General features: G+C 43.4%; 1 protein-coding gene across 1 annotated transcript; it reads right to left on the bottom strand.

Moving 5' to 3' along the window:
• Positions 1 to 494: 494 nt before the first annotated feature.
• On the bottom strand, positions 495 to 5,356 carry LOC103974701 (uncharacterized). Its single transcript, XM_009389574.3, has 5 exons — positions 4,908 to 5,356; positions 4,587 to 4,661; positions 3,427 to 3,566; positions 1,565 to 1,702; positions 495 to 899 (listed from the first exon to the last, which is right to left on the bottom strand). Exons 1-5 carry the CDS (start codon positions 5,161 to 5,163, stop codon positions 687 to 689), a joined length of 822 nt encoding a protein of 273 aa, XP_009387849.2. The 5' UTR covers positions 5,164 to 5,356; the 3' UTR covers positions 495 to 686.
• Positions 5,357 to 12,027: the final 6,671 nt, after the last annotated feature.

The raw sequence follows: 12,027 nt of genomic DNA on the forward strand, positions 1-12,027 counted from the left end.
AATTGCCCATTTCATATCCCATAGTAGTTTTCATCCCACTATTCCACATTTATTCTTTAGAAATAATATTAAAAGATGTCATAATAGAAAGATATAGGAGGCTTATTTAATCTCTTTTAATACGTCCCATAATTGCTCTCTCTCTCTCTCTCTCTCTCTCTCTCTCAATTCAACGTACGCCATCATATATGCCCCCAATCGAATTGGTACTCTCCCTCATCCATCATCGCCAACTCCTCTCTTCTCCGTGGCTTCCTCCCCTCTTCTTCTCCGCTCCCGCCGCCGCCACCTCTTCTCCTGCACCACCTACTCCACCCCACCTCTTCTCTTCCGCCTTCCTTCACTTTTGCGGCATATCCTAACATACCGCAGGTCAAGGTTAAGATAACTTTAATAGTAATGCTAGTGCGGTCATATTACATTCAGTAATTGAATCTTCACCCATACGAAAGATTGAGACCAATCAGAACAATTTGTACTTGACAAACACTGGGTTGGGTCATGCTAATTTTCGATCATTCTATTTAGATGTACTGATTTCAGATTATACCGATAAAACAATGATATATATCATAGGATACAGTTAAGAGAAAAATATTAGACAGATTTCATTACCTGCTTTCCATGACCAGAAATAAAGAGATCTCTGTATGTACAACAAATTTTCCCATATGATGAACAATTCATCATACAGCTTCATCATCATCGTCTGTATCAAGCTCGAGACCTTCCGCCGCTAAAAGCTGACTAATGACCCTTTTCTTGTCTTCCTCTGCCTTTTTCCGCATTAAATCTCTCTTCTTCAGAACAAGTGTATGTCTTCTCAGGGTATTGGTGAAGTACTCCATGGATGCTTTCTTCTCCTTTGCCAAAATCTTCCTCTCTTCTTCAGGATCAATCTGAAATATGGTGACATTTACCAAGTGCTAGTGAACCTAAGAGGAAGAAAGTAATGCTGCCGAATAAGCACTGAAAGGAGAGCAGTAAAAGAGTAAAACCCTGTACCACAGGAGTGTCAGCCATATGAAGGGATCTTCAGTGACGCAAAAAAGAAAAAATGAAAATCCGAAGAAAACAGAAAGTATCTAGTTAGAAACATCTAAATTGCATTTAAACAAAAATTCAAAAATAATGAAATAGTGTTTCAACAAAATGAACGACGACGTGAGACCAATTGACTCAGTAATCATGGTTTTCACACTTCAAAAATCATGATTTATACTACTTGGAGTTAATATGACAGACTGCGACTAACAATGAAGTAGGTAAAAGCTATGACAAAGTAATAAAATGGAGTGTCGTTCATCAGTAAAGCACCAGAAACACAGGATTGAAAGTAAGTCAAACAAACAATTAAACACCTTTTTTAAAAAATGGAGGTACTCATTAGTCCTTATGTCAAAAAAAATTGTCTTTATTTAATGGTATGAAAAAAGCTTTGGATCAATCAACACCACAAGAATGCACATTCAGTAATGAATTAATGAGGTGCCAGTTAGCTATTTGCTGGCATTCAAGCAGTCCCAAGACAAATTCTTGTATATAATATAATGTACTTATAAACCTTTGAACGAGAAAGACGACGTGCTCGGAGATTCATCTCATGTTGCTGCTGTTCAGCCCAAGCAGCAATTGCCATATCACCACGCTGATCAAATGCTTTTTGCTTTTTCATCACCCATTCCATCCATGCCTGGGAAGCCTGATAGGTGCAAACACAAAGAATGTTGGAATTTATACAAAGAAAACCATTTACTTCTAAAATAAAAGAGGCTGATAGTAATGCACCTGTATATGACAAATATTTCACATTTTTGTATAGCATTAATTATAAAGATGTCCATACAATTAAATTTATGGTGAAATTTTCCAATAACACAAAAAGAGTTGAATCAAAGTGTTGGCAATGAGAAATGTCTTAAAACCTGTATCATATATCAGGGTAGAGGAAATGGGGCCAAGAGGCACTCTCGCCTCCCTCGCTTTCCTTTATGCACCTTGAAGGTTGTGTCGTATCTCTGCATCTCTCTCTCGGTTACCATCATAATAGTAAACTACTTTGTTAACAAGAGTTGAAGGCCAGCAGAGCCAACTGTGAGGCTGACATATATGGCCTTCCTCTTTTATTACACAAAAAGTCTATATGGATTAAATCATCGGTCTTTCTCTAGGGAGGCACTTTTGGTAGACAGGCATATTTGGATTGCTTTCTCAAGTTTAAATCAGTAAAACTTTTTAATATATTATCTATAAACTCTTTAATAAGGTTAACTACAAATGCTAATTCTGTATGCACAGGTTACTTTTATATAACCTAACTGAGCTGTTTTATTATGGTATGTGCAATGTTATTCTTTTTCTTTCTAATTGTGTTGAGAAGGTATTAATATAAGTGTTCCCTATCGCTCCATTGTTGGATCTTCAAATTAATTTATATTTTTATATTTAGCCCCTGATAAATATAGTTTTGAGATCATATACAGTGTAGGAATTTCATAAAACAGAAGCAAATAAAACTGCTTTAAACTGACTAACTTGGAAGCTTCACTATTGTTATTTTTAGCATATCTTTTGGACCTGTTCAGTTGCTCAAGGGCATAGAAAAGCTCCGCAAGTTACAAACTTAGGTACCACATATTTCTCTCTATTAAGGTTTACTTTGACAAATTCATGGGTCACTTTCCATGACATTTAACAGGATATAACTAAGAACCTACAACCCTGTGACACAAACTTTATATTAACATCTACAATGTCTATAATATATACTTCCATCTGAAACACTAACTATAGGCTATCCTATCACGTAAATAGTAATATTTTATTAACTTTAGAGCATCAGTTGATGTTCCATCAACTTTAGGATACTGATTAAGAATTCTCCTACAATTGATAAGGTATTAAGAAAATATCAATTGGTTTCAGAAACTAAATTATTAATTTTTTTGCATTCATTGATTTTAAAAACTAAGTTATTAATTAATTGTAAACAATACATTATGAATTTATTGTCAAAAATAAATCCTTCGTCAATTTTATAACAAAAAAAATTACAAAATTATATTATTTAATATTTATTTAGATTTGATTCAAAACTTATACTATGAACTTCTTAGTTATTTTCCTTTTTAAATACACAAGTTTATTTTCTCAAGTCTTTTTAAATACACAAGGGTATTGTAAATTCCTAAAGTATCTCTATAACATTTCTATTGTAAGAGGAATGAGATAAAAAAGAGTCAGTTTGACACATCTTGGTCACAAAAACAATAATCACAAAGAAATTTTGGCAAGATTGAGGTAGCAAAAACAACCTCATAACCTCTCATTACAAGACATGGAATGGTTAATTAAAAAGTAGTCAATAAAATGGGCATAATAATTAGATTAAGAATGTAAACGAATATACAAAATTATAATATGTACCTTCATAGGATTGACATGGTGATCTCTGTCGTATTGTCGCCTCTGCTCATCATCTATTAGAAGCTCATAAGCAGCTTGAATTTTGATAAATCGGGATTCAGCTGTTTCTCCTTCCTCAAGAGTTCCTCTACCATCATAAACTTTAGAAGACAAGAACAAAAGTATCAGCTGGGTACTTAGAGCAATTGCTAATGATTGTTTATAATATAACCTATTAGAAGTGCAAATAGAAAGAAAAAGAACAGAAAAAACTAATACCTCATGTTTCATACTGAAAAAAGAATAGATTGAGACAAGTCGAGAAACTCGAACAATGATTCTAGAGTTCAATACACAATGAAAGAGACAATAAAGAGTTTAATTATATGATACTGAGATCTAGTGTCAAGAAAATTCAAAACCAAAAGTTATACATTATTTCACTAAACAAAATAATACATCTAACAAAGATCATATGCAAGCATGCCACAATGAGAACACAAGATTAAGATACCTTTTAATGAGACACACAGAAAGTTAGTCTTTTTACTTGAGAAATAAAGTATCACAAAAATTAATAAAAGAAATCTATAGCACTAGACTATAACAAGGACAAATAAAGCAATCAGAACAGATAGGTCAAAATCAGAACAGACAAAATCTATATGCATGATAGAGCATTTAAAATGCCTGCACCTAGAAGGACAATTAGCAAATCAAAATACTTATGTTAAGAAACAGTATCTAAGTATTTATTTATTTAGTTGAATAGGTAGCTTAACTTTCAGATAAAGATTCTAGTTCACTCACATGGCAATCACTGAGCAATCATTTTACTGTAAATTATTAGTAAATTATGTCATATATCAGTTGGGCTATATTACAAACACAAAAATGAACTAGCAAGTATGAACTTACTGGAAAAATATCAAGTTAAGACACAGAAGAAGGTAAGACAAAATGCTCATATATGAAAAACGAAAAAGTAGCTCATCTGTATAAGGGGAAATCAATTCATTCCAGTTTCAGTAAAAACTTTAATATTCAATAAAAGGAAATACTTGGTCAAAGTGATAAGAAAAGTAGCCAAATTTACAAGCAATTTGACAGCATAACAACTGCATCAAAAACAATCAGTAGAAAAAACTTTCAACTATAAATATTGAAGGTGAAAGAGAAACCATCTGGGTGGTAAAACTTGGCCAATCTTCTATAAGCAGCTTTAATCTTCTCATCATCAGCATCCCTTTCCAGTTCTGCATGTTTAATATCGTGAACGATCAAGAACACACAAAAAATGCATATAAACATAAACAAAGCATGATAGAGAACCTGATCGCCCTTAAACTTGAAGATTGAAGGAAAATATTACACTTACTATCGTGATTTTCTCATTCATCTGAAATAAATGGATCTTGAAGTATAGAAAAATCAGATCTTGGATACTATATCTAAGTGAGTTCCAAGGGCAGGACCAAAGATATGATCTTTGAGGAAATTACCAAGGGTATCATAAGGCGACTTCTCGGAGTTCCAATTGGAGACCCTAGTGAGCGTCCTCCTCGAATTAGCGCGCGACGCCGGTCCCATCCTCGGGGAGTCATCGAGGACAAAAGGAGACGATGCATACGACGGGTGCGAGATTGGGAGATTAGGATTCCGGGCGGAGGGCGCGAACCTTAGGCGACCGTAGCCTCTGCAGCAGTAGATAGAGGAGACGACCACGTGCGGGCGGCAAATCACTCTCAGACTGCTCATCCTGAGAGCAGTAGGAGGAAAGGAGAAGGGGAAATTGGAATTAAGGGTTACGGTTTCGATTTGGGGGAAGAAATAGATGGCCGGGAGAGGAGTTTTTTCCGGGGCTCGGAGGTTGGGAGATTCGTGACGGAAATGTCTCCCCGAGGAACCGAACGAGAGGACCGAATCATTTGGTGTCTGCGTCGTACGTGGCGCTTCCTCGATCGATGTAAATGCTGTATGGTGCTGTGCTTTGTTGCTGCTTCCGCCTCAAAAGGTCGTGAGAGTCGAGTATTATTATGAACCATTTCGATCTGACGTGGGGACTGCGTACGAAAGACACGATATGAAGAACACTTCATGAGTTGGTGTCCGAGTTGGTCCGTAGCTGCAGAAGCGGGACGTGCTTCATCTTTTAGTCGACGTTTGTGCGTTACTTGACGGCCGACTTGTCTACTGATTAAGATGGGGCCATCACGTGTTTCAATCACCGAGACAGTAACCGAATGGGTATGCTGGAATAGGGTATTTGTGTACCGAGGAAAAACGGACGGTTCAGATAAATCCAACCTCCCATACCAAACTCGTCCGAGTCAACTCAGGAATCGAATATCTTCTGCGTATAGAAAGTCCGAGTAGTTCCGCTTCCCACAGAGCTCGGCCTCGAGCCCGAGCCCAAGCAACAGCAGCAGCAACGGCAGCGGCCCCCTGGTAACGACGCCATTCAAGACCATGACGACCTAGCCCTCTTCGGCGGCGGAGGCAGCGGCCCCGGCGACGACGGCTCTTCCGCAGTCATCTCCACCCCTGATATGATCCACCGCGTCCTCGAGCCCTACACTGAGGATCAGCTCATCTACTTATAACTCGACGCTGTTGACGCTGCGCTCGTCGCCTATATAACAGAGCGTGGTCTTCGTCCATGCCGTCGATTGGGACGCCACTCGCCGGACCCTCCTACAGGCCTTCGATCCTGTTAGTGTAAACACCTTTAAGCCGAGGCCTCGGGGCCGATGCTGCTCGGTTCGGGGGTCCGGATGTCGGGGATCTCGGGCGACGTCCCTCGGGGTCTCCCGGCGGCCGAGCACGGTGGTTCGGGTCGGGAGGTCGGGTCAGGAGGAAGCTCCGCCGCATCGTCGGGAAGAGGCGACACCGTCTCACACCTGCACACAAGTCGGGTTGGGAGCTCGGCCCGACCCCTCCGACGATCAAGTTAGCAATGTGGAGAGGGTTTTGGAGGAAAAGATGCCTCTGAGTGCGTTGTGCTTGTCTTCCTCCCCTGTTCGTTTAGAACTCTGGGGTATTTATAGATGAGTTTGATGTTACCTGATGTGGCTGCTTGCAGGAGGCAGGCTGATAGCGTCTGACATGGGGTTAGCGTGGCGTGAAGAACCAAGCCTGAGTTAGGTGTTAATGCCGACTTCCTCGGGCAGTGTGTTGTCCAGACATGGCTGACGTCATGGCGTGTCACATCGCCATTTTTACCCTTATCATATTCCCCCCCTGAAAGGAGCTATGCGTCGGTTGTTGTATAAGAGGAGTCTGATGCATGGCTTCTGTCTTCAGACGGGCTGGCCGCACGGACGAGGTCTCGGGGAACATGGAGCCGAAGGGCCGAGGAGTGTGACGCAGGCAGGCAGGCCGCGCAGGCGTGGTCTCGGGCAATGTGTAACCGAGGAGCACGACGCAGGCGGACTGGCCGCGCAAGTGTGGTCTCGGGCAACATGGAGCCGAGGAGCACGATGTAGGCGTGCTGGCCGCGCAGGTGTGGCTCGGGAAATGGGGTCGAGGAGCCCAACTAAGTCGGGAAGCCGAGTAGAGGTTGCGGCCTCGGACAACGTGCGACCGAGGAACACGGCGCAGACGGGCAGGCCGCGCAGGCGTGGTCTCGGGCAACATGTAGCCGAGGAGCACGACACAGGCGGGCTGGCCGCAAAGGTGTGTCTCGGGTCATGGGGCCGAGGAGCACGACGCAGGTGGGCAGGCCGCGCAGGTGTGTCTCGGAGGCCATGGAGCTAAGGAACACGACGCAGGCGGGCAGGCCGCGTAGGTGTAGTCTTGGGCAACACGCAGCCGAGGAGCACGGCGCAGGCGGGCTAGCCGCGCAGGCATGGTCCCGGGCAACATGTAGTCGAGGAGCGCAACTCGGTCAGGCAAGCCAAGTAGAGGTGGACTCGGGGTCCCTTGGCTCAGGCGGATAGTCCGCGCTGAGGTGGACTTGGGCAGACTGCGACCGAGGGACATGGCTCAGGCGGGTAGGCCGCGCTGAGGTGGACTCGGGCAGTGCATGGCCGAGGGACGTGGCTCGGGCCGAGGGACACAACTCATGCGGGCAGGCCGCGCTGAGGTGGACCCGGGCAGTCCATGGCCGAGGGACGTGGCTCAGGCCGAGGGACACAACTTAGGCGGGCAGGCCTCGCTGAGGTGGACCCGGGCAGTCCATGGCCAAGGCATTTAGATTCAGAAGGGTTTAAGCTGGGGCCAACCGCGAGCCGAAAAGGGGGTCAGGCAGATACTGAACCTTCGCTCAGAAGAGACTAAGGCAGGGCTTAGATTTCTTTTCATGAGTACATCGGGTAGCCACCGCGGATGCTTGGCCTCTCTCATGGAGCCCACGGTCGGAGGTCGTCCCTTCTCCTCGCGGCCGCCCAGGCCTCCGCTATGATGTATCAGTTAGCCCGCTGGAGCATTTTTGGCACTACCGTGGGAGGTCGCTCCGCGAGGGACCAGAGGAATCTGGAAGGTCGCAAGCCTATCATAAATGCCTGCACTAACAGAGAGGGGTGAGTGTCCGGTAAGCATCAGATTTGCGTGGCAAAGCGATCCACGAAATGTGAGAGGGGCTCGTCCTCTCTTTGTTTGAGTCCGAGGAGCAGTGCCGCGGAGGGCTTTGGCCGGGCATGGGCCACGAAGTGGAGCTCGAAGTCCTTGGCGAGCTGGCCGAAGGAACTGATCGTTCCGGTCTTCAGGCCGCCGTACCATGTGTAGGCTGGACCCCTCAGGGTCGTGGGAAACGCCCTACACGTTAAAGCATCAGACGTTCCATATAGTGCCAGTTGGGCACGGAAAGCGGCGACATGGTCCGCTAGGTCAATGGAGCCGTCGTATGCGTCCATAGAAGTGAGCTGGAAATTCGGGGGAACCGCGTGATCTCGTATCTCTGGTGTGAACGGAGATCCTCGATATGTGTCCACCCCGAGCTCTCCCTTCGAGTTGCGAAACTCCTTCTCTAGTTCATCGAGCCGCTGCCAAAGAAAGAGTAGCTGGGCTCGTAGGGAGTCCGTTAAATCCGGAGATAATACCTCGGGCTCCGGGCGGTCGCTCGGGTTTGTCCTTACTGGATCCCCGAGTGGGGTCGGTCTGACCCGAGGAGAAGTGGAAGGCTCCAGAAGCGTCATGTGGGCCCGAGCGGGCGGCTCTTGTTGCCGTAGCGGCTGAGTCATATGCGGGGGTGCCGGTTGAGGGACGAGCAGGATGATGGTTTGCACCATATTCGTCAGAGCTCGGACTTGAAGAGCGAGGTCGTGAAAGGCCTCGGACGACACCGGCGAAGGGACGCTCGAAGCGCCTTCTGGCGGAAGCAGATCCGAGTTGTCGAATGAACGCTAGTAGCGTTCCGAGGTTGCGGGGAGGTCGTCAGCCCGCGGCCTGTCACGCAAGGGACGCACGGCCTGCGCCCCTGCTAAGAACGATCCCTCGGCGGGGGGTTCGTCGGGATCAGTCTGAGGATCCCTCGACATTTGGGCCCTCCTTCTAGCGCCAAAATGTTAGTGTAAACACCTTTAAGCCGAGGCCTCGGGGTCGACGCGGCTCGGTTCGGGGGTCCGGATGTTGGGGATCTCGGGCGACGTCCCTCGGGGTCTCCCGGCAGCCGAGCACGGTGGTTCGGGTCGGGAGGTCGGGTCGGGAGGAAGCTCCGCCGCAGCGTCGGGAAGAGGCGACACCGTCTCGCACCTATACACAGATCGGGCCGGGAGCTCGGCCCGACCCCTCTTACGATTAAGTTAGCGATGTGGAGAGGGTTTTGGAGGAAAAGATGCCTCCGAGTGCGTTGTGCTTGTCTTCCTCCCCTGTTCGTTTAGAACTCTGGGGTATTTATAGATGAGTTTGATGTTACCTGATGTGGCTGCTTGTAGGAGGCAGGCTGATAGCGTCTAACATGGGGTTGGCGTGGCGTGAAGAACCAAGCATGAGTTAGGTGTTAATGCCGACTTCCTCGGGCAGTGTGTTGTTCAGACATGACTGATGTCATGGCATGTCACATCGCCATTTTTACCCTTATCAGATCCTATTCTTTCAAAGCCCCGGAAGAAACTCCGAAGGGAGGTTGAAAAAAAGAGTATCGTTTCTATTCTTTCAAAGCATCCAAAGGGAGGTTGAAATAATAGCAAGTATAATGGAGGAAGAGTTTTTAACGAGATGGCCTCCACGTACCATTTGGCCAATTGTTAAGATATCGGAAACATATACCAAGAGTTGACCGAACGAGGTTCCAATAGTTTAGAGCAAAATGACAATCAAAGATAATATGAGATATGGCATCAGGTCCGCAGTGACATATTGGACAAAGCGACGGGTAACAGTGAATGGTAATAGAAAACCAATGCGATAGCGGAAGTCTATTCTAAAGTAGTTTTCAAAGGAAAAGTTTTGGACTCTAGGAAGAACATTAACGCTCCAAATCACCTTCTAGAATGCCATTCTAGTCTCTACCCGAGTCTACTTGTCCTTGTTTCAGAAAATTCAATAAATTTTTAGATATAGCTAACCCTGAAAGCTGTGGTTCCAAACCCAAGAGCCATTACAAGACTGGATAAGAATATGAATAGAGAATATGAGTTTTACTAAGTCTGTTGAGAAAAGAGAACTGAGGGTTTGGGTTCCAAGCATAATTATGAATAAAATCGGAGACGAGAGTGAAACTAGCATATAGATTAATCTTTATAAAGGTTGGTCATTGGTTGAGTCGAATATGGACCTGTAGATGATGTTCAACATGTAGATGATGTTGGGCTAACAGCTTATAGTGGGTTTTATTAGTTTACATATCACCCCTCTTTGACCTAACCCTAGATCAAAGTTAGGGGGTATGATTTTGGGGCAAAAAAAACTACGAGTAGTTTTTTTAGCAGCATCTTGATTCAAAGAGGAGAAGAAAAAGACAGAAAAATAAGAGAAAGAAAGGGAAGAAAATAAGAACAATGCAGAGAGATAGTTTTCAATCATCTAGCAGTGTTCTCATATCAGGTTAGATCAAATCTACAGTAGACTCTTGTTGTGATTATTTGGGGAGGTTTTAGATATTGTGTATAGTGACGTGATCCTTGTATTCCAATTATTCTCTTGTGATTTTTGCTAGGGTTTTGGGTAAGAGATTGAGATTTGTATATTCATTATTCTCATAGTGGATTATCTCTAGTTTGTCCCGTGATTTTTATCTTTCACATTGGAGGGGTTTTTCATGTAAATCTTGGTGTCATATTTTATTGTGATTTTCATTTAATTCCTCTACGTGTTATGGCTTGCTAGTATTTGTTCATATACAAAAGTTTAGTTTTACTTTATATCCCATCAATTGGTATCATAATAGGGTTGTGGTGATTTAATTTTTATATTTGAACATGGAGGCTAGTAATGTTTCTCGCATGATTAGTTAAAATGAAAACAATTGGATGATATGGAAACTAAGAATGGAAGACCTCTTGTATTGCAAAGATTTGTATGGACCTTTGCAAGGGGATAATGCAAAACCCATAACTATGTCAGATGATGAGTGGAAGAGGTTAGATCGAAAAATAGTTAGGTTTATTCGATAGTGGCTTGATGATAGTGTCTTTCACCATGTTTCTACTGAAAATTTTACATATTCTCTTTGGAAAAAGTTGGAAGGTCTCTATAAAAGAAAAACAACTGGCAACAAAGCTATTTTGATCAGAAAACTTGTGAACCTAAAATATAGAGAGGGTGCTTCTATTGCTGAGCATTTGAATGAAATACAGAGTATTACTAAATAGTTATCCTTTGTGAAAATGTCTCTTGATGATGAGTTGCATGCATTGTTACTTCTCAATTCATTACTAAAAAGTTGGGAGATACTAGTGGTTTCCCTCAGTAATTCTGCGCTAGATGGTATTGTCACAATGAGTCAAGTAACAAGCAGTTTGTTGAATGAGAAGTTGAGAAGAAAGAATTCAACATCTTAGAATGATTCACAAGCACTTATCTTAGAGAACAGAAGAAGGTCAAAGTCTAGAAGCAATTCACGCATGGGTAGAAACAAGTCAAGATCAAGAAAATATATTGTTTGCTATAACTATGGTGAGAATGGACATTATAAAAATTAATGTAAGCAATATAAGAAGAACAAGAAAAAGGGAAAAGAAGTGGAGTCTATAGAGTCAAAGGATAATACTACAGCTATAGTGCAGGGTGGTGATTATTTGATTTTGTCTCCTTTTGATGATATTTTTTCTTGTGTGCGTTAGGATCTTGAGTGGGTGATTGACATAGGTGCTTCTTATCATGCTACACCACCGAGGGAGTATTTTGCTATATAACGGTCTGAAAATTTTGGTGTTATCAAGATGGGCAACTATGGTACAGCAGACATCATTGGCATGGGTGATATCCATTTAAAGACCAACATTGGCTGCAAGTTGGTGCTTAAGGATATGAGGCATGTGGTTGACTTGATGTTGAATTTAATTTCAATTGGAAGCTTAGATAATGAAGACTATGATAGTAGATTTCACAAAGGGCAATGGAAGCTCAATAAGGCTTATCTTATTATGACTAGTGGAAAGAAATGTCATACTTTGTATAGGTTGCAAACTAAAGCTTATGGTGAGCAATTAAATGCTATAGAAAAAGACTTCAGCATGGAGT

Source organism: Musa acuminata, chromosome BXJ3-5 (genome assembly GCF_036884655.1).
Source record: "Musa acuminata AAA Group cultivar baxijiao chromosome BXJ3-5, Cavendish_Baxijiao_AAA, whole genome shotgun sequence".
NCBI classification, from domain to species: domain Eukaryota; kingdom Viridiplantae; phylum Streptophyta; class Magnoliopsida; order Zingiberales; family Musaceae; genus Musa; species Musa acuminata.